This window comes from Lactuca serriola, chromosome 7, assembly GCF_051521515.1.
Source record: "Lactuca serriola cultivar US96UC23 chromosome 7, Lser_US96UC23_V15, whole genome shotgun sequence".
In the NCBI taxonomy this organism is placed as follows: domain Eukaryota; kingdom Viridiplantae; phylum Streptophyta; class Magnoliopsida; order Asterales; family Asteraceae; genus Lactuca; species Lactuca serriola.
This window is the reverse complement of record NC_136414.1, coordinates 102767538-102790778: the sequence shown is the minus strand read 5'-3', so window position 1 is coordinate 102790778 and position 23241 is coordinate 102767538. Positions and strand designations below refer to the sequence as shown.

The following is a 23241-nucleotide window of genomic DNA, read 5'->3' as shown; positions in this document are numbered from 1 at the left end:
AAGCTCCATAAGTGGTTTGGAAGGGTTTTTGAGCATTAAAACCCCATTTATGAGTGTTTACAGTCCATGAAGGTGTTCTTAGACCGTAAGCTCATGTTCTTGAGGGTTTTGGGTAATTTAAACACAAATTTGTAAGTTAAATCAGCTAAACAACAAGTTAGGGTAGATCACTTACTAGTTTGGGGCTTAAAAGAGGCGATTTTGGACCAAACCCGATTTGTAGAGAGAGAAAGTAGAGAGAGAAAGTGTCTAAGGTGGGAAAAAGGGTGGGATGAAACCCACTCAACCCTTATATAGGGTGGAGTCTATGGCCTGGTTGGGGGTTCACCTGACACCAACTGCGAACGGGGTTTTTTCACGACTACCGTTAAACACGACAACATTTTAAAATTATACCTTCTTAATTTTGGTTCGCTTGTCGAATATTATTTAAAATATTCCAACGGGTTTAAATCCAGTCAAAAATATTTTTGGGATAAATTTGGCTAATTTTTGACGCGCTTAATTTCGACGTTAAAACTAACAGAAATTTTTGGGTTGTCACACTAACTATCCGACGCATGATTTGGAGTTGGGGGTTATGGTGTTCGCCCTTAATATTTGGCGACACTACCTCTACGGGGTCTAGTATACCATTTACACGGACCATAAGAGTTTGAGGTACCTCATGGATCAGCCGAATCTGAATATGAGGCAGTGTCAGTGGTTAGATGTGGTGAAGGATTATGATTGTGATATTGGTGCAACTCATCTTTTGTCCATCAGACGTGTGCAGGTAGTTGTAATGAAGAAGCATGGTATGGTTGACGAGTGGGGGCTGAAGAATAAAAAGAGTTCATGGAGAAAGAAAGAGGGAGGAGAGACGAAGACGTTGTGAGGCGAATATGTATTGAGTTATCTGCCAGACAATCAAAGAAACATTTGCCTTTACCTACATTCATCGAGTTATTTGCAACTTTGTTTATCTAACAGTAGAAGCGTTCTATTGAATTAGGGGAAGAAGAAGAAGCCTTAATATAATATGCTCAAGAAAGGTCCTTTAGGATAAACTAGAGAAGAATCCCCGCTTTGCGGGGTTGGAAACGCCAAAGAAAGCAACATGATCGGAAATGAAAGTATGTTGCTACATCTTGCAAGTAGATCTTTTACTTTATGTATTAATCCAAGAATAAAGATGGATTTCTCCCATTAAAAACACCAAAATATGAAATCAAAAAGAATCATTTAAGCACCATAAAACGAAGAAACACAGGCATATGAAATAATTATTACATAATTAGATTGATTCTTCCTCTGTTTAAAAAAAAATACCCAAAGGAAAAGGTTTAAAAAATGACAAAATTCAAGAAACACAACAAAAGTTTTCATTATCAAGCGTTGATGTCGAGCGCTGAGCATCGGATTGCAGAAACAGCTGGTGGTGGGGCAGGGAGCTGGTGATCAAAAGCTGATGTTAAATATTACACGGTCAGCGTATTATCCCCAAAATCTGAAACGTTTGAACACAGAAGAGAACGAAAGAAGAAGTACAAAGGAGAAGAGTGAATTTTAAAGGTGAAAATTAAAAATCATTTGATTTTGCATCCATCTGTAATTCATAATAGGGAAAATTTCACATTCGTCCTTACAAACATTAAGAATTACGTTTATATCCTTTCAAAATTCATAATTACATATATATCCTTATTAACCTAGTAAACTCACATTTATATCCAATGTTATAATTTAAAGAGATATAAATTAATTTAATATCAACAAATATATTTAGAAATAAAAAATACATATAGATTTACCAAAATACCCTTTAAACATTATTAAAGATTACAACTAAATGCATTTAATTATGATTAAACCTAATTAATTAGGATTAAACCTAATTAAATGTGGGAAAAGTCCACCACGTGAAACAGAAAAACCCTCCAATAGGTCGACTTGCAGTTTGTGGTTCTTTATCATTCGACTTGCATTCTGTGCTTCTTCATCACAGTGGACTAATAAAGTCCGTCTTTTTCTTCACAGGTATATTTTTTCCCTCATTTGATTAATTTTGATTGCATATTTGATTATGAATAGAAATCAGAAGGCGCATTTTAATCACATATATATTTTTAGTCTCTCCGATCATAGTGTTTTTTTAAGATCATGTATTAAACTGTAAATTCCAAGTTATCTACTAATTATTTGGTATGGTTAGAAATAACGACAAATTAGAATACATATTGCGAAATACCAAACATAATGAACATTGATAGGTCAAAAACATCCGGTTTGGTCAATAGACTTGTCAAAGAATACATTCTATTAACTGTGGTTCTACATTTGATTAATTTTTCATCTCATCGTCTTATAATCGCAACAGGTAATCTCTTTTTATTCAATTAATTTTGATGGGTGATGAGATTGATACACCAACATGGGAAATAAGTGTTCACTCCCCGATAATTGAGTAAGTTCTTACAAATAAGATGAATGATATTTTATGTGGCCCTTCAATTGCATTAATTTTTTTTTCATTATGGTTGTCAGGCAAGTCATATCGAAATACAAGCTTAAACTGAAATATGGAGGCTTCTTTCGGTTAGCTAGGAACTCATGTAGGCAAGTATATTGTTTTGGATCTACAAAATCTCTCTATATAGACACATGTTCGTACGGCTTAAATCATCTACTTGAAGAGGTGAAAAAACATTATCCATCACAAAGCGATATTGTTTTGTCAATAGTATTTGTTGACAAACATGCAAAAGAGCAATGCTTTATTGAACTTGATAATGATGAGAGGTTCATGGTGATGCTTAGCATGTATAATGAGGAGAAAGAAGTAACAATTTATGTGACAACCGAAAAATTAAGGTATAACTGTAAATTGTTTAGTTGTCAAGATCAAGTTATTGATGAATCTGATGATGAAAATGAGACAGACTCAATTTGCCTAAGTCAAGAAAGTTATCATAGTCTTCATAGTTCTGATAATGAATATGAGCTTCTAAATTATGGTGAAACTTATGCATATAGTAAGATAAATCCATTTATGAAAGTGAATTCTAAATTCCCAAGTGCAGTTTCTTTTAGAAGAGCATTAAACCATTATGCACTAACAAATGAATTTGAGTATGTCATTGAGAAAAGTGATTTGACAAGACTTACAGCATGTTGTGACGATAAAAAGTGCAAATGGAGAATTCATGCTTCTCTTACACAAGATGGGGTTACGTTTGAAGTAAGTATGAAATTTAAGAAATACTACACTTTTCGACATTGTTATTAAGTTAACATAATTATATGTTTTTTTATGAAATTTTGTAGGTTAAGAAATTTGTAGATACTCATTCTTGTACTCGAAGCAACAAGTGTGGTAACAAACATGCCACTCAAGGGTGGATTGCTGATGTTGTAACCGACAAGTTGAAATCTGAAGGCGATGTCTCTCCTGCCGACCTGAAAAAGTGGCTTATGCATAGCTACAATGTTGAAGTACCATATATGAGAGTCTTTAGAGGAAGGGAGCAAGCTTATACCGATATGTATGGCAAGTGGGATGACTCTTATCTAAATATATATGATTTCAAACAGGAAATTGAAAAGAGAAACCCAGGAAGTATCGTGGAGATTGATTTACAGACAGTGGGTGACAAAAAACATTTCCTACGCTTTTTTATATCTTTAACAGCATGTTACAAGGGTTTTCTTGCTGGTTGTCGTCCTTACATTGGGCTTGATGCTTGTCATTTGAAAGGGAAATTTAATGGTGTGTTAGCCGCTGCCACAAGTATAGATGGTAACAATGGTATGTTTCCAGTAGCCTATGGTGTGCTTGAGTCGGAGAATACAAAATCATGGACTTGGTTTCTCAAGTCACTAGAAAAAGCGATTGGTACACCTAATGGTCTTGTTATCTCCTCTGACATGCAAAAAGGGTTAGAAGTAGCTATTACACAGGTTTATCCTGATATCGAGCATCGAGAATGCTTAAGACATTTATGTAGCAACTTCAAGAAACATTATCGAGGTGACTTTTTCATGAGCAAGCTATGGGAGGCTGCAAATACCTACTCTGTTAGTAAGCATGACAGATTGTTAAATGAAATTGCTACTGTAAGTAAAGATGCAATTTTATATTTGAATGAGAACCATAAAAAGATATGGAGTAGAAGTAAGTTTGGCACACTTGTCAAGTGTGATTACATCACCAACAATATTTCAGAAACTTTTAACTCTTGGGTAGGTGACATACGTTATAAACCAGTGCTTGATCTCCTTGATGCAATTAGGGAAAAGCTTATGGAACGATTTGACAAGAAAAGGAGTAAGGTGAAAAAATGGAAAGGACCACTAGTTCCAAAAGCAAAGAACTATCTCAAAACAATCACTAAGGTAAGTTAAGGAACTGTATATATACACTTTTTTTTTGCATTAAACATATTTATTTTTCCTAATATTAGTTTCTTCTTGTCTATTTTCTCATGTAGAACTTGGGTGAATTTCAAGTTTGTAGAAGCAGTGATAATAAAGCAGAAGTGAACTACAAAGGAAGTCGGTGGGATGTTATATTGGATGAGAAAAAATGTAGTTGTAAAAAATGGCAAGTTACAGGCCTTCCGTGTGTACATGCAGCTGCTTTTATTGCTTTCACAAGGGAGCCTAGTTGGGACAAATATGTTGATACATATTTCACAGTCGACAAATTTAAAGAAGCATATGCTTTAGAAATTGGTCCGATGCCCGGAAAAGATCAATGGGTGCATATAGAGACAGTCGATAAGATATACCCACCTATTATAAAACGGCCGCCTGGACGACCTAAAAAGAATAGAATTGTACCACGTGACGAGCCCAAGAAACGACACAGATGTCCACGTTGTGGTATGTATGGACACCATCAAAGGACTTGCAAAAATCCCGCCCATCAAGGTTTTGATGAAACATCCACTAGCAAGAAGAAAGAACACAAAAGATCATGAGTTTTTGTTATGAGTTTGATTGCATTTTAGTATTTAATTCTTTCTGCATAGATTGTTATTTTTTTTTAATCTTGTTCAGTAGGATTTATCATGGGAAAGACTGTTAAAAATTTGATCAGACGTATGTATTTAATTTGGAACCATTTTTATGATTGTTTTTTTTCCAAATGGACTATTTCTGTAATAATTTTCTGTCACATGGGCCTATTCTGTAATGTTCACATGCACAAAGTCCATTTCTATAATAATATTCTTTCACAGAGGACCAATTATGTAATGTATTTCTGGAGTGGACCATTTTGGTAATGTTTTTTGTCACAGGTACCTATTCTGTAATAAGTTTCTGTCGTAGGGACTTATTCTATAATGTTCTCCTACATAGAGACCATTTTTCCAATAATTGTCTATCACGGGGGACTAATTTTGCAATGTATTTCTAAATAGGTACCATTTCTGTAATGTTATTCTGTCACAAGGACCTATTCTGTAATGTTTTCCTACATATGGGACCAATTATATAACGTATTTTTGGACAGGGACCATTTACGAAATGTATTTGTATTATAAGGACATATTCTGCAATGTTTCCCTGCACAGGAACCATTTCTGTAATACTTTTCAGTCGCAAGGACCAATTTTGGAATGTTTTCCTGCCTATGGACCAGTTATATAATGTTTTTCTGCATATGCACCATTTCTACAAGTAGGATGCTATTATAAGCAAATAGTTGAAAGTACATTGCTCACTCATTGACCAAGAACAAAAGAACTTTTATTATAAACTCAAACTTAAAATGGATGTACATTACTATAACCCAAATAAATTGAAAGTATGATCCTATAATAAGAAAAAACTTGATTTTTTTTTTCTAAATTGTTTAAAATACATTAAACATAAGGACAAGTCTTCATTAGGTTTCTCTTCCTTCTCAATTGTGATTCCAATTCGTGTCTTCTCCTCATTTACATAGGGATAAGGACAAGTGCTAACTCTATCATAACTTTTGATCTTTTGAGATGAGTTTTTGCTTTGACCAGTCAAACAGGTTTCATCTTCATCTTCACTGCTTTCAACATCATCACCTTCATCCTCTGTCATGTATTTCACACTCTAAAAATATATGAGAATAACCTGGTAAGAAAATGAGGAAGACAGAAAATAAAAGCTAGTAAAAATATTGTAGTGTATAGGATTTCATTCACAGAAATAGTAGAGCTAATAAATCAATAAGGAGTGGTAATTTCTCTCAATTTTCCATTAATTTGTTCAATGAAGCACAAGAATTAACATTGACAACTCTAAATCAGTGTCCCAAAGCATCAGTAAACACTGCAAAAAAAAAAAAAAAAAAAAAAAAAAAAAAAAAAAACACGTAATATAACTTTTTGAGGTAAACATGCTACACAAATTACTTGAAGGGTATCACTGTAATTTACAATCAAGTTGAGTAAGATGTTGTAGCTCAAATGGGTCAGCAAATACTCCAGATGGCAGTCTCTCGATAACTATGGCCTTACAACACCGATTCAGACTAGCAAAGAAAAACGACAGACAATGAGCATAAATTACAAACCCATGAACTCGATTTGAGCTCTTAAAATACTCCCTCCAGTAGTACGTCTGTGCAACAGATTTCGAAGCTGCCATTGTAACCACCTCGACTCCATCAAACTCGAAACAAAATCCACAAAGATCAAATACTTTGATTATTTGAAAAATCTTTGACAGGTTGTACCCAATGATCAAAAACCCGATTCGATTACACCCGACAAATCAAAAAGCTTCGATTGTGAAACAAATTTGGTAGAAATTAGGGAATAATAGAAGAATAGAAGAAAAGAACAACAACTAAGAGGGAAGAAGGTGATGGAGACCGGAAGATGGGAGGGAGAGATGGAACTCGATTTTTGGCGATGGAGAAAGGTGCTTGGTTGGCTGATCGATCACGACGACTGAGGATTCTATTTTCCCCTCAAAACCTAATTAACAATTTCTAGCAATAAAAAGGAATACGATTTATTTTTAGATATAATGTGTAAAGGGTATTTTGGTAAATCTATATGTATTTTTTACTTCTAAATATATTTGTTGATATTAAATTAATTTATATCTCTTTAAATTATAAAAATGGATATAAACGTGAGTTTACTAGGTTAACAAGGATATATATGTAATTATGAATTTTGAAAGGATATAAACGTAATTCTTAATGTTTGTAAGGACGTATGTGAAATTTTCCCTTCATAATAAACCGTGAGGTTTAACTCATAAATCAGGTTTTCATTGGAATCATTAGAATTTTTCATAAAAAACATTTCTTTTCTTTTACCAACTAAAGCTAGTGACTAAGTTCATATGCATTACACCATCTGTAGGTAAAATACATGATTTGGTTAAAACACTCACTTCTAAGGTTGGTAGCTGCGTTCCCTTTGTTGGCATTGGCAGGCTTGGTTCCCTGACCATCACCCATGTCTTTTAACTTTCAGCTTAAATAAAATTCTAAACATTTACAAACCAATAACTTAAACTAAGAGAACAACAATCGAATTCAAATCCAAGCACAATCTTCGGTTACCAAATTTAGAACAACTCTTTGTTCTAAATCTTTAATACCACATAATAACTTTTGAATCACCCACAAGTTTTTTTTTTTTTTTTTTTGTAAACCTACAATATTTTTTTAGTACCTAATTGTAGAGGTGAAAGAACATTCCCACCGAAAAGAGACCAGTCACAAACTTAGTCATACACCTGCATTGCATTCGGAGAGTTAATTTTTAACTTTTGATTCTATAAATTTACCTCTTGATTTCATGGAATCAAAATCAGAATGGAATCACTCATTCCATTAATTTGTAATGTGACTCCTTCCATTTTGTTAATCCTTCATTTCATTCTAGAATGGAATGAAAAGTTGCAACTTAACCAATTTTTATTCATAAATTTTGAATTCCATCATACCAAACACATTCCTCACTTTTATATAACAAATAATTACAACGAAATGAGTTTGTTCTTAACATTCGTAATGGCTCATTCCATTCCATCAGAGAAAACAAACATGTCTTCCTCACTTCTATGGAATGAGCCATTCCATTCCTCCCCTAATTCTATGACAACAAACACTATCTAAAGGAATTCCAAATAAGAACCAAAAAAAACACACACACACACATTGACTGGCCTAGGAAAGCGGAAGTGATTCACAAGCTAAAATCCCTCCATGTCCTATTCTCTCACACCACAATCATTAATTGATGCCATTAAATGCATTCCACCACTACAAACCACCACATTTATCAAAATATCAACAAACACGTTTTCAAAAATATATTTTATAACAAAAATAGTTGCATGATTTACATCCTACTTCACAATTACTTCCAAGGTGTCGTATATTTCAATAGCATTTGTTATAGCATTATCTTCACAAGTCGTCCTTGTACAAAAAATCATTCACTGTTTATCCAAATCTTTGCATCATATAATACATCAAGATTCCGTATTAAAACTAAATTAATAATACATTTTATGGTTAAATCTTTTACCAAAATCCCAGAAAAATATATTTTTATAACAGATTACCTCACAAGCAAGCTTTCCTTGAAAGCTTCCTGCCTCCAAGAAATCATCATTGAGTGCTAGTGTACTAATTCGAGTTTGTGTAAACCATTACATCAAACTACCTGCATGTTTCTCTATCCCCAAAACAAATTTCAGATTTTCAATTCTCAAAAAGGTATAAAAAAAATGAACAAAGAAATTAAAATTCTTGAGTTTAGGTCTAAAGTTAAGGGAGTCAAGACACAATGTAATTTCCGTCTTTTTGCAACTTCAGCAACATTATATGATGAATGAAAATAAAAGTAAGTACCTCAGTAGGTGCCACGTGCCTAGAAAAGTTTAGATTTTCAGTTGGGTTTTGTGATTAATGAGCAGTGCATGATTGAGTTGTTACACATGAGATACACATCATGCTTTGAGGTAGCCTATATCAGGTTCCTTAGCTGTATACCACATAAATTTTTAGAATCTTTAGGGCTTTTAGGTAATATCAATCTAATATGCTTGAAAATGAATGATTTTAGGTTTCACTAATCTTGTATTATGAAAGAACTCATAGTAGTTACCAATTTTGGAATTTTGTTTGCATTTCTGCATACAACAACAATGTTTCATAATATGAAGAGTAGAAAAAGGAATTATGTCTATGAAAGTAGATATTGTAGTACCTTATCAACAACATCACCAGATAATTGAATGTCTTCATAGTTTCTGTATTGTTCAAGTCTTGTACGTCTGTAACTTTCCCTTGTTATATTCAATCTTTCCCATGGAATGCCCTGGATATCTTTTCCTGATCTTGCTCGAGCAGAGGACGTATCTGTCACCTTTGTAAGCTGCTCAAATTAGAACTTAAAAAGATATGAATTGTCGAAATCAAGTGTATTACATGGTAGATTATAACACATATACATTTGATGATAGATTTTGGACTAAAAACACTAAAAGGAATGAAATTTAATTCTTACACTAACCATTTAGTAATCATCAAGATTTCAATCTTCACCATTGTTTTCTCCTCCATCCACACCATCTGCAAAATCTTACATGTCACCTTCTTCTGCCATGCAGTTAATCTGATCAACTTTGCTCTGCTGTCACTTCTTCACCATATTCAAAAATCCACAAATATAATACAAAAAATAAGACGCCAAATCATCGTATAATGAAGTCGGAATAGCATAGGCGTACCAAAATAAATTAGTAACATAAAACTGCAATCAATTCAAGTAATTACCTTTGTCTAAAAGTCCTTGTGATCAATAAAATCCACCTGAAAATTTACAATCATTGCTTCAGATCAATGACATACGTAATTAGGGTTCGACTACAACAGAGAAAAATGATGTTATCAGATGAAAGAGTGGTGAAGCATAATATATCGGTTCCGTCGTTCTCTTTTCCGGCGACAAAAGAAGATAGAGATGGCGATGCCGACGGTTGTGGAGCAAGTGATTAAGAGCAAGAGTGAGAACTCCTTCAACTGATAGTAAGGGTGATAGGGTTTTTGACGGGAGACTGTGGCGGTGGAGGGATCATCAATAGTGAAAACACTCAACCTAAATCTTCTTCAGCGGAAACCCTAGAAGCATCGGAGGCGGGAAGATGTTTCGCTGCTTTTAGTGGCTGAGGAGTGAGGAAGAAGGCAAGCAACTGAGAATCTTGAGAGGTGGAAGCGATGAGGGGAAAGCGATACCCACAGAAACGAAAAGGATTCTCCGAAGATGATAGAATGAGAGGCGGTGAGAACATCGACAACGTAACGGACACTGTACCCGTTTTTATTGGTTACATTAGCGGTGTAACAAAGATGCTGGAAAAGAAAAAAATTTCTCACAAATAAAGAAAACACAGGAAACGGAAACGGAAAAGAAAAAAAAAACAAAACAACCAATCGTAGAGAAGTCCTGTTCATCATGTACTTTGAAATTAGTATATATATAAATGACATAAATACCATCATGTGCAAGTCACATGGGGGCAGGTTAACGTTGGAATGGACGGACATCCAACTCGGGGACTATTCGCGTGCAACTTAACGTTTGTAGGTACCATTTGAGGGAAAAAAACCTCCGTAGGGACTACTTTAAGGAAAAAACCAAAACCTAAAGGACCATTCGTGTAATTTGTTCTTAAATCTAACTTTTCAGCTATTAGATTTTAATGAAAAATACTATTTTACTCTTGTACCAAATTTGTAATATACTACAAACCTCAAGAACCATTTGTGTAATTTTGAAATTTTGTATATAGATAAATTATAAATATAAATTTTGTATATATATATATATATATATATATATATATATATATATATATATATATATATATATAATTTCAACAATTTGATATCTTTTTTTTTATCTATTTGACATTTTGTTTTCTATTTTTATATTATAATTTTTGTTATTTGAGGTTTTTTAAAGTTTTTATTTATTTTGATTCAATTAAATAAACTTAAATTCGATAAACCATGTCAAAACCGTTTCTTTTTTAATTTTTTTCTTATTTGTGAATTGAAACGTTAATGATTTATTTTTATTCTTTTTTAATTTTATATCGTTCCGGTTCATGTTTTTTTTACTTGGATACTCCATAGTTAATATAGTTAGCAACTTTATGTTTGCATTTATCATTATCATTATTTTACCTTTATTTTCTATTTTTTTTTATAATTTTAGTTATTTATTATTCTTGTATTGTTTTTATTTATTTTGATTCAAGTAATGAAAAATAAAAAAACAAAAAACAAAAACTCAAACACCAAAGTTGTAATATACTCTAATATATTAATATATTTTATACTTTTAATCTTTTTTTGGTTTTTTTCGTATTTTTTAAAAAAAAAATTATTACTTTTTTTTTTCTATTCTTGTTTTTTTAGTTGTTTCATTTTATTTTTCATTCATTTGATAACTTTTGTTTTGACCTTTTCCAAAAAATGTAAAATATATGAATATATTAGAGTATACAAATTTGGTGTTTGAGTTTTTTTGGTTGTCTATTTTTTTTATAATTTTGGTTATTTATGATTTTTCTAATTTTGGTTATTTTGAATCAACAAAAAAGTTACAAAAACCATACATAACAAAAATTATAAAAAAAATAGAAAACCAAAAATTTTAAAATAAAAAATTATCTTTTTCATTAAAATTTAACAGCTAAAAAGTTAGAATTAACGACATGAGGACTTTTCATATAATTTTACAAACCACATGGACCAATGGTGTAACGTTTTTCTTTAAAGTTTTCAAAATGATATATTTTGCAAACCATAAGGACCCATTATAAAATTTTGTCTTTCAGTTCATATTAATTGTTTTAAGAAAAAAGTTTTATTAAGATGTTGTATGAAGTTTATTTCTAAGTAAAATATACTTTAAATTATAAGTATGATTTTGGTTCAATTGAGTGCAAGTTAAAAATTCAGCAGCACATGCACCCTTTCATGTTTTGGAGCATAATTGCATAAAATTATTTTAGGTGCCTATCCAAAAGCCATGCAACTTTAAGGGGACATGCTAAAGACATCCAAAAAATCCTAAAAAAGTGACATTTGAAATTTCGTTGCATTTGGATAAAAGATAGAAGAGATAATCCCATGATAAAAGTAATGATTTTAGTTTACTTATACAATAAGTTGTTTCTTAATCACATTATTAGGTGATTTATTTCCTTAGTCTACAATTATTGTTCTATAGGAATTAGTGATTTATTTATTTTTATTTTCTGTAAAGTTAGAGGGTGTTTGGGAATACTTTTTAAATAACATTTGTTTTTTAATTTTTCTAAAAGTTATAAAAATGTTTGGAAGATGTAAAAGTTCTTTTCAAAATAATTTTTTGTAAAGAAGAAAAAAGTAAGTTTACAAAAATTAAGAAAATGTGATTTTTTTGTAACTTTTAGACTTTTAAAGTTAAATAACACTCAAAAATCAAAAAATACTATCCAAACACTTTTTAAAAACAACTTTTGGCTTTTGATTTCTCAAAAAAACTTTTATAAAAAGAACATTTACAAAAAGAATTTTTAGGCTTAAAAAGTAATTTCAAACACCCATTAGTTTCAGTTTTCAGAATATCCATTTGAGAATAACTTTTCAGATTTTTTTTCACAATATTAGAGGTGTTTATACATTTTGTGTTGTCTTGATGACGCCTATAGAGATTTTTATCAATAATTGAGTTGCTTTTTTATATCAATTATTGTGGCATTCTTTCATTTCTTTTTATTTCTTTCCAGCTAATGTTTTTTTTCATTCATTGTTATTTCCATCTAAACGGTTGCACAGCTTATTCCCAAAATCTATCACATTTACACATCATGAAACGTGTCGTTCATATAGATATGTGTTGTAAAATCCTGTGGAAGAATATATATATGTATAGGGTTTTATTAAAAAAGCTATCTCGTAGATGAAAACTATAGTTTTTATTTGTTATTGAAATGTTTCACAAAAATAATTGGAATCTTTTGAAATGTATAACATTACTAAGGTTGTAAAAATCGTTCGACATTAACTAGCCGGTGGACTGGGGTTAAAGGATTAATTGGCTAGACGGAGATTAATCGAGGACCATTAATTGTTAATTTAATAGATGTTAAAATATTAAATATGACTAATATCATATAAAATTTATAAATACCACTAATATCATAACAAAATAGGTTAAAATGATAAATAGAACATTAATCATACATCAAATAGTTTCTATTGAGATATAACTTCTTCAAAGTGTTACATTTTCATCGAGTTGTCATGTTTCAGTCATTATGTATGTAAGGATTAATCGTTAGACGCACTCTAATCGATCGAGTAACGCCTAGGGGTTAATCGGAAATTAATCGGGATTTTTACAACACTGAACATTATATAAATAGAAAATTGTTTAAAAAAATAAATATATAAATACCTTTTTATAGGCCATTTTGGAAATTGATTAAAAAACCCAATAACTTTTTTTATTGGGTTGTTGTGACTTGATAATAAATATGAAAGACGTGGTAATTCATTGATTTATGTTCAAATCATGATATTACTTAGCTCTTGTGGTCATGGAGGTTCAACTGCAATGACTTCAGAACATGAGACATTATCTCATGTTTTTAACAGGAGATTAGTCAGTGCGCAAAATCTGACCTGAAAACCTTCGCTATCAATTTTCCCTTTAAAAAAACGTTACATGAAGTAGATTTTAGATTTTGAGTTTTTGATTAAACCAATAGTTAAAAGCTTGTATTCCTAACCGAAACTTTTGTTAAAATCGATATTTTGTTAAAAACTAAAAACGGGAAACTCGCTTCCAAACAAACATTTTGATTGAACGACAATTGTCGTTTAGGGTTTATAAGTTAATTTGATTTTAGAGTTTTAAAACTAAACAGATTAATATTTGTAAGGTTTTTAAATAAGAAATATAGATATGATAAGCCACAGTAGTCATTTTACTTTGGAATTAAACATAGTTTCTAATACCAATAGAGTAATGGTTGTCAACTCTAATACCGATAATTTAATTTCTCAAAACCATTTATTCAACAAATAAATACATGGACTAAATCCATATATTTTCATATACCTGAAGGACTAATTTTAGAACTTATCTGAACATAATGGGTGTCACTTGTCACGTGCAGATGGTTGGAAAGCATGGCTCGCTGTGGTCACACTACTAGTACTAGAACGCTGGAGTTCTAGACACGTATACGGCGCATCATATCAACATACAGGTAAATACCGCTGTTGGTCTCCTTATCGTACGCATGCCTTCTATGTTTGTAACAAACATCGTACGTGGCCCAATAACAATCAACCACGTCATCTTGCGACCCCATTCCCTAACCTGCCTTTTTATCGCCACCAGCACCCTCCAACCAATTCTTGCTGTTCCCACTTTCTCTCTCCCTCTACAGTTCTAGGGTTTCTTCTTCTTCTCCTCGTATCCATGACTTAGAACACATCGAAGCTTAATCGATTATGGGTTCCATGTCTACCCCTGATCCCTGCGAGTTAACTCAGCCGCCGAGCTTCGATGAGTTCCAACGCCAGGCTTCGCTCATGACCAGCTGCACTCTCCTCTGGAAAGAACTTACCGATCATTTCACTTCGTTGGAGCAAAATCTCCTCAAGAAATCTGATGCTATCAAGGACAAGATCAAAACCCTAGAAACCCAAACTAAAACCTCCCTCAATTCCCTCGAGGAACGAGAAACCACAATTGAAAATTCCGTCTCCATCGCTATCCGGAAAGTAGAAGAAGCCATGAAAGCCGCAGCAGCTGCAGTCGGAACAAGCAAAAGCGAAGACGCTGAAGATAATCCCGAAGTTGAGGATTCCGAGGGTTTGCTGTTGAGGTTGAAGTCCTTCTGTGTGAAGATGGATTCATTAGGATTTTGGGGGTTTATCTCTTCCAGGAAGAAAGAAATGGATGTGATGCGAGCTACAATTCCTATAGCTTTGGCCGAGTGTGTGGATCCTGCTAGGTTCGTATTGGAGGCGATATCGGAGGTTTTTCCGGTGGACAAGAGGCCGGATTGCGTCAATGATTTGGGCTGGGCTTGTGTTTTGATGCTTGAGAGTTTGATTCCGGTGATGATTGATCCGATACTAGGCCATTCACGAGCTTTTGTGACACCGAGTGTGAAGAAAACAGCCAAGGAGATCGCTGAAACGTGGAAGGAGAGTTTGGATGAGCGTGGTGGGATTGAGAATGTGAAAGCACCCGAAGTTCATACATTCTTGCAGCATTTAGTAACTTTCGGGATTGTCAAAGATGAAGATTTCGATTTGTATAGAAAGCTCGTTGTTGGTTCTGCTTGGCGTAAACAGATGCCTAAACTCGCTGTTTCACTTGGCCTCGGTGACCAAATGCCTGGTAAAATTTTACATTATTTTTAAGCACGCCAATGGTATTTGAAGCATTTAAATTACCAAATTCAAGAAATTTACAGAAAAATGTTTGTTGTTCCTTTTGGGTGTATGCAGATATGATTGAAGAATTAATTAGCAGAGGACAACAGGTTGATGCTGTGCATTTCACCCATGAAGTTGGCCTTGTTGAGAGGTTTCCTCCTGTTTCTTTGCTAAAAGCTTTTCTCAAGGATGCAAAGAAGGCTGCAACATCAATCATGGAAGATCCCAACAATTCTGGACGTGCCCAGGTATTAAATACCCCTTTTTTCATCTATAAAATATAAATACTACTAATCATTTCACATCTCAGTTTATGATTATGAGCTTAATTTTGTCAAACATTTCTTAGAAAAGCTTTGTATTTTGATAAATTGCTACACAATCGGATATATTTTTCAAAGTGCACTGTTGATCGAGAATAATGAAAATGAGTTGGAAACTTAAATTTACCCTTTTGCCCCTGTTATTTGATTATTTTTACAGCACCTAGCTGCACGTAAAGAACAGTCTGCACTAAGAGTAGTGATAAAATGCATAGAAGAATACAAACTTGAGGCTGAGTTTCCCCCTGAGAACCTAAAGAAACGGTTACAACAGTTGGAGAAGGTGAAGATAGAGAAAAAGAGGCCAGCCGCCACGAGTCCCGCCAACAAAAGAACCAGAGCCTGCAACGTGGGACCCATGCCGCCAGCAAAAGCAGGGCGTATCACAAACACATATGTATCTTCTTTCCCGGCCCCACCAACATTCGTGAGGTCTCCATCACATAATACCCAATATCCACCACCGCAATATTCGGTCTATGGACATGGAAACAGGAGTCCGCCTGTAAATCATTATGCCGCCTATTCGCCGGAAGCCGCCCCACATTCTCCGGCATTCACATATCCGGGAACTCCTCCGATGAACTATCCTCCTCCACCTCCGGCTGCTGCTTACGGGGGATATGGGAATGGCATGTCACCAGCTTTCCAGCATGCTTATTATCGTTGACAATCAATGACATGACATGACATCAGGCTGAATTCATAATGCTTCTTATTGTCTAATGTGATTTGTGATCACTAACCTTTTAATGGTAGTTGGTGTAATGTACGTTAATATCTTTCCTGTCTGTCTGTATTTCTAATGTTGATTAAGCTGTCAGTCACTACACTGTTAATGTGAAAAAGTAGTTTAAATGTTAAAAAAATAATGTTAAAATCGGTGCATATAAATTACGTCTTTTGTCTTTATAAGAGTGTGCTATATATATGTGACTAGATAAGCTTTTTAGGATGGGAGATAATTTGTCCACAATAGTTTTTTTTTTTTCCATACACAACAATTGATGTTTTATAATATTGTACTTTATAATGCATATATTGTTGTTTATGACAAAAAACTGTTGTGTACTGATGCAAAAAAATTTTAATATTGTCTGATATCTTTTTATTTCAGTTAGTTTTTTAGTACTTCTTACCATTGAAATGAGACTTTTTTATATTAACAACCTTGCAAGTACAACTTATTCGTTATCTGAAAGCGTTTTTCTATATATTTGATTAATTTAATATAAAGATTTTGTAAATGATGATAACATTAGAAGCCAAAAGTAATAAAAGGTATTCTTAATTCATGTATAAACTAATGGAAATATGTCAAAAAATTAAATGTCCTGTCCATTTGATTCTCTAATACAGCTGTTTGTAAAACCAAATCATTTAATACCGAATCATTCCAATCTCTTCTGGATGATAGAGTTCAAAGGCTTTTAATTTACCAATTCAGATTTGACCTTTTAGTGGTTACATAAGTGATTTCACCAGCATTGTGGTCTGCATCCTATGAGCCAATCACATACCAAACATAATATTACCTGTCACGTCTTTGAAGTGTGTAACAAATGTGGCTTAAAAAAAAGGTTGTAGAATGATGAAAACAAAGATGGTATTTACAACTTACTTTTCTACCAACCTATGAAACAAATAAATGCATGCATGCATATAAATCAACACAATGATTATATGGAATAACTAACAGCAACATCAAGAAAATAAATAAAACCAAGCGATTGCAATTGCAAATGTACATGTCCAAAGGCAACATCTACTTCTAACCAATTTTTACCGAAAGCCCCATGTGTTAATTACTTTCTATCTTCGAACCCAATAAAACATATATAACCAAACAGCATACTTTGTTTGGTGTACCTTACTAGACTTGTTGTTGTTGGTAAATAAATGATATCAAGTAGTAGGGTTAGGGTTTGGGTTTGGGTTTGGGTGTGGTTGCTGTGCTTTTTCTCTCTTGCTCTCGATTGTGACCTTTTTTTTAGTATCAAAATCCAGGCTGTCGAGATCAAACACGGTTCCTAAATAGCCATACAAGACTCTCTCTTTCTCCCCTGTCTTGTTATCAAACTTGACAAAATTTGGATCTTTGTCTTCATCTCTCCCTGAACCTGATCCTGATCTGAGGGATGCCCAGGAGCCACGCCCGTGTTTCTGTCTCTCGAAAAAATCTGCAAGTCTCATGGCATCCTTTAGACCCGAGTGGTCACCACCAAACTTAACCACAGTTATCCCCAAGTGCCCTTCTCTCCCAAACATTGCCTTTGACTTTCCGCTTGTGAATCCAAGATCTGATGAGTACAAAAATCATGCCACATATAAAGATCCATATCTAACATTTACATGGATGGATACAAACATCAATTTGACTTGAACTAACATGCAGAGATTGCATAAGTAGCTGTAGCTCTAAATCTAATAATGCAATGTTAGTTGTAGGTTTTGGACCTTTGAGTTCATACTCCATATGATCCAACTTAAAACATCAAAACATTATATGCATAATCTGTTGCAACTATCATTTCCCTATTAGGAGGACAACAAACTTTTTGTAACCAACAATTAAATTTAAATTTTAAACAACACAATGATTTCCCAAACTTATATTTTATATGTAGTAAAGTAACATCATATAATTTGACAATTTTAACTGCTTCAATGGCCCACAGAAATTAGGGTAATAGACGAGCAAATATCTTGCAATAAATAAGCATCCTGCATTTCATGAAAATCATGTCTACCATACTTACTAATCTGAGATATAAAAATACTAAATCCTAGCCACTTTGTGAAACAGCTTTCTAATTGCTGTTCCATGGTACTCTCTCTTGTAATGATGTCACACAGAAAAAAAAAAAGAATGGATAGGTCACTACATGAGAATATCCAGGAAAACTTTGATTGGTTCTTCAAGGACATGACAACAACTAGCTATTGCACACTTAAATTCAAAAATATAACATCCTTAACACCCTAGTGGAGACTAATACTAATCTTCACAAATGAGATATAGAAGAAGGAACATATACTACAACTAACATCTTTAAGGATGTGTTTGTTACAACAAACTTTCTACGGTTATTCTTGATGACAAGAATGAGGAGGGGAGGGGAGGACATTTACGTCTTTTACACAAAAGAGACCAAGAGCAAGTCCCTGTCCCACTCCCACCCTTTTGAGAGTGCAATTTTTGTCCCTCTAGAAAGAGAAAGATGGAGAAACAATAAGTAGACAAAACTTCAAAAAAATAACCATTTAAACAGATACCAAACCCAACTTGATTTTTTATGTTATGTACGATTGTTCTATTCTGTAAGTTCAGCCTATTTGACCACTTCCTAATCTATTTATCCTTGGCCTGATTAATACAATAATCAGGCTATAAATGTAGAGAATGCACATCACATTATACATGTATAGAATGCACAATGTATTATAGCCTTATAGGATAGGAAAACATCTTCATGGGTTGTTAAGCATTGGAATTTGGAGGGCATTGGAGTAAATTACCAATTATATATATAATTATATATAAAGAAGCAAGATATATAAAGAAATATATACCTCTAAGCTTCATGTCCATTGCTTTGTTGCCTAAACCCTCCATACGTCCATCTCTACCCTTCCCAGTAATTGTATTCTGTATGATGACATGAGGTGGCCACATAATGAGATCATCCCGGTCAGCGCCAGCTTGTTGGCCAGATAATCGCTGATATGACCTGGAGTTATCAGGTGGCATCATGTGGTTCCAGCTCATCAATATGCACAAAGCCTTGTGAAGACCCAAATGCTCAGCAACTTCTTTTTCTTGGTTGTATGTGTGCATGATAAGGCTATGCATGTCTGGGAATTCTTTCGAGGACCTGAATTTGCATAAAACGGCTCATTTCAAATTTCAAATTTCAAATTTCAATTTCCTTCCACCCTACTAAATCATGCTATGAATAATAATCTCCATAACAAACAACACATGGCTATGACTATGACTATGGGTATCATATCATATCATATCATTTAATGTCGACTACTGACTGCTTATTAGAGTTAGCTTAAAGCTTTTTGGAAAATCAAACACACATAAGACCAAAATAACCTTCAAATCATAGTTCAAAAACACAAAAAGGAGAAAAAGAAACAGGCCTACCCTGGCTATATCCAACATTCAAAATCCCTACCAAAAAACAAAGTATATCAAACACTATCTCACAATCACAAAACAGCTGTAAGTAAAAGTTAAATAAGTAACTGGATGGAATATTGAATTTGACCTCAATAGTCAATCTATAAAAGAGAAGACATGCATGTCATTCAAATTGGAGTAATTATAATGAAAGTTTCAAGCCCTAGTCAGAGCTACAGTTAACAAAAGCTAGTCTAAGAATCTATATCCTGCTGTAATATAGGGCTAAAAACAGATAGAAATGGCTCCAATTCAAATGATTTCACTCACACCTGAATGATTACTGAGCACTAGACTTAGATCTTTTACTCGTTACAACAACTTTCACCAAAAAACCTTGAGCAACATATAATCACATATGAATCCCTTTTTAAGACCTAAAAACAGTATAGAGAACCTAGCAGCAACCAGCATGTGCTTCAGGAGAGATGGAAGAAGTAGCAATTAGGGATACAATCAAAGAAGTCGGTTTAAAAAGACACCAAAATACATTTGAGAAACTAACTCTACAACAAAAATTTCTCCAATATAGATATGTTAGATTAGATTCTATTAAGCAAAGTAATGGCTATATATATATATATATATATATTGATAAGTTCCTCAGCAACAAAACAAGGCTAAAGGTTAGCATCTCCATAACTAAGCAAATTGACTCTTGAAAGGAGATTCACATTATGTAAGTTGTAACTAACTAGGAAGCCAACACAACTAAAACAATATCTATGTGCCCTTGAACTCCTGCAAGAGAATTATAGAAATCCATAAGACCATAACCATTGAGATAAATCCAACTATAAGTTGATCAAGAATATACTCTTACAGTCTTACTTATACACTTGTTATCGTGCCATGCCCATGTTGTCAAAATGGCAACAAAAAGTTCATATTCTGTTATTTCTATGTATATACTAAAAAATATATACAACGCTATAACACCAGCTGTCATATATATATATATATATATATATATATATATATATATATATTACCATGTGTTATTCATCTACACTATTGTACTTTTTGTTACAGTAAACTAGCAAATTGTATCAGACACTATCTCACAAGTCACAATCACACAACAACTACAAGTAAAAGTTAAAAGAAGTAACTGAAATAATTAATTAAAACCCAATAATCAACCTATAATAAAGAAGACATGTATATCACTCAATGTAGAGTATTCCAAGAATTGTATGGAAAGAATCTAAAGGTTTACATTCTTGAGTAATTATGATGAAAGCTTCAAGGCTTAGTCAGAGGCTTAAAGCTACAATTAAGCAAAATCTGGTGTAAGAATGTGCAACCACAAGAACTTTTACAAACATTCTAAACTATAACTTGTCAAAATGGAGGGCCTAAGCCTTTTCCATACTTATATCACAACAATTTCACCAAAAAACCTTAAACAGAGTTGTTCACAGTTTGTTACTTCTATAGTTCTATGTATGTTGTAAATAAACAGTATATTGAAAACTTATATACTGCTACCATTTCAGCATCCTATATAAGATGGTAGATATTAGAACTAAATACTAAACACCATTATGATAGATCGAAGTTGTTGCCTATAACATAGATAATAGTGCTATGTAATACTATATAAAACATAGTTGTAACTTATACCAAGTGTTGCACAGCATCTGCACTGTATACCAAATTGAATCAAATGCTACATCCCAATCACACAACAGATTTAAATAAAAGTTAAAGAAGTAAATGAAACGCTAAATTAAAACTTAATAGAAGAAATCAGTAATAGGAGAAGCATAGCACGCAGAAGCACTTCTCCATAAAACGTAATAGAAGAAATCAGTAACTGAAATACTAGATTAAAAATTAAAACTTTATCAAACCTGCCGCATGCAAGACACTGAAGAGAACCCTGTTTACCATCTGCTAAGTATTTCTTCTTCTGATTTGAATTCTCGTTTATCAGTCTGATAAAATTCATAAATGCACTTTTAAACTTTGCTGGATCAATCTCATTATGCCTACCCTGCAAATTCCTATACTCCCCTTCAGGTCTCATATACTTGGGTGCCCTCGTTTCATCAAGCTGAACTCGATTACTTGGGCCCGCCATATGAGATCCATTAGAACTTGAAATCATATTTCCATACTGCAAAAGCTGTTGTCTTTGCCTTGCGAACTCGTCGTTGACCTCACCCACTTCTCTCCCATCTCTTTCATCACCAAATTTCCTCTTACGAGAGCCTTCAGGTCCTAGCGAATTCCAATAATCTTGATTCTGTTGACGATATTGATCATCCCCTCCGGGGATCGGTCGGCCGGGTGGAAATTGTCGATCAAACCCTAACCAAGGCTCCGGGCCGTGAGGCCGCATTGGGGGCCTAGGGAGCGGCGGGGGGAAATCTTGGTAATCCGGTGGCAAAGCGAAGTAGGAGCGAGCACTACCATCAGCGAGAATGATTGTTCTGCGATCGAGCATGTGAAAACCATACGCCGGAGGTGGCGGTGGCAAAGGCGGTGGTGCAAAGTTTTCGGGTCTGGGATGGGGCGAGGGGATTGGATTGGGGTTGAGCTTTGGAGATGGTTTGTGTCTGGAAGAAGGGGAGGGTTTGGAGTTAGATGGCGGTTTTGAAGGAGAGGGTTTGGAAGGGGCAGATGCAGTGTTATTGGGACCGGATTCCCGATTAGATTTGCGGTGGTGAGAAGCGGAGGAAGAAGCTGATGGCTTGTTGGATGAGCCCTTCACAGGGTTACCTCCGGCCATCTCTTTCCTCTCTGAATGGTTGGAAGTAGCGAGATCCCCACGCAGTCTGAGCTTATATGCTTCTCATTTCTCAAAGAGGAGACCCAAAAGTGGATGAGGATTCCGTTGTAATTTTATTGCCAAGAACACACTGACCAAATGGTAAAAGTAAAACCTAAAGATTGAAACATTTTTAAATGAAAAAAATGAGGATTCGGTTTGCAAGGTTGGTGATGGAATGGGTTTTTAAATGTTGTCTTATCCGTTCAACACAACCACGGAGGTCCTTGATTTTGCAGCTAGACGGGGGAATTGCGAAAAGTCGATTTTACAAGTTTTTTGCTATGGAACCAGCATATGGAGGGCAAGAAACGATGAGTTTTTTACAAAAATATCATAGTTTTGAAAAATATTTACCAAAGGGATAGTTTGAAAATTATTTACAAAATAATTGTAGTTTTATTTAGAAGAATAAAAATCCCTATTAGCCTAGGAAAGGACTTCAATATTCACACGCGTTCTTGCCTCATCGTTCATCACGCGTTTGTTCTTCTTCCCTGGACGGCCA

General features: G+C 33.9%; 3 protein-coding genes and 1 pseudogene across 3 annotated transcripts; 2 read left to right on the top strand and 2 right to left on the bottom strand.

The window, feature by feature from the left end:
* The first annotated feature begins 1332 nt into the window (after positions 1-1332).
* Positions 1333-4961, top strand: LOC145064262 (uncharacterized). The gene is made up of 4 exons (XM_079011742.1): positions 1333-1436; positions 2527-3220; positions 3307-4374; positions 4470-4961. Exons 1-4 carry the CDS (start codon positions 1333-1335, stop codon positions 4959-4961), a joined length of 2358 nt encoding a protein of 785 aa, XP_078867868.1.
* A 3037-nt stretch (positions 4962-7998) lies between these two features.
* On the bottom strand, positions 7999-10754 carry LOC145064260 (uncharacterized; annotated as a pseudogene).
* Positions 10755-14393: 3639 nt separating this feature from the next.
* LOC145061441 (FRIGIDA-like protein 4a) lies at positions 14394-16659 on the top strand. Its single transcript, XM_079008912.1, has 3 exons — positions 14394-15404; positions 15515-15690; positions 15926-16659. Exons 1-3 carry the CDS (start codon positions 14507-14509, stop codon positions 16433-16435), a joined length of 1584 nt encoding a protein of 527 aa, XP_078865038.1. The 5' UTR covers positions 14394-14506; the 3' UTR covers positions 16436-16659.
* Positions 16660-17458: 799 nt separating this feature from the next.
* Positions 17459-22880, bottom strand: LOC145061442 (RNA recognition motif XS domain protein). Its single transcript, XM_079008913.1, has 3 exons — positions 21814-22880; positions 19339-19640; positions 17459-18065 (listed from the first exon to the last, which is right to left on the bottom strand). Exons 1-3 carry the CDS (start codon positions 22692-22694, stop codon positions 17671-17673), a joined length of 1578 nt encoding a protein of 525 aa, XP_078865039.1. The 5' UTR covers positions 22695-22880; the 3' UTR covers positions 17459-17670.
* Positions 22881-23241: the final 361 nt, after the last annotated feature.

Coding starts and splice junctions, on each gene's coding strand:
- LOC145061441 (XM_079008912.1), top strand. CDS start 14,507: ATGGGTTCCATGTCTACCCCTGATCCCTGCGAGTTAACTCAGCCGCCG. Junction 15,405..15,514: donor CCTCGGTGACCAAATGCCTG/GTAAAATTTTAC, acceptor GGGTGTATGCAG/ATATGATTGAAGAATTAATT. Junction 15,691..15,925: donor ACAATTCTGGACGTGCCCAG/GTATTAAATACC, acceptor TTATTTTTACAG/CACCTAGCTGCACGTAAAGA.
- LOC145061442 (XM_079008913.1), bottom strand. CDS start 22,694: ATGGCCGGAGGTAACCCTGTGAAGGGCTCATCCAACAAGCCATCAGCT. Junction 19,641..21,813: donor CAGTGTCTTGCATGCGGCAG/GTTTGATAAAGT, acceptor ATGCAAATTCAG/GTCCTCGAAAGAATTCCCAG. Junction 18,066..19,338: donor AATGGACATGAAGCTTAGAG/GTATATATTTCT, acceptor TGTACTCATCAG/ATCTTGGATTCACAAGCGGA.
- LOC145064262 (XM_079011742.1), top strand. CDS start 1,333: ATGACAAAATTCAAGAAACACAACAAAAGTTTTCATTATCAAGCGTTG. Junction 3,221..3,306: donor AAGATGGGGTTACGTTTGAA/GTAAGTATGAAA, acceptor GAAATTTTGTAG/GTTAAGAAATTTGTAGATAC. Junction 4,375..4,469: donor ATCTCAAAACAATCACTAAG/GTAAGTTAAGGA, acceptor TTTCTCATGTAG/AACTTGGGTGAATTTCAAGT.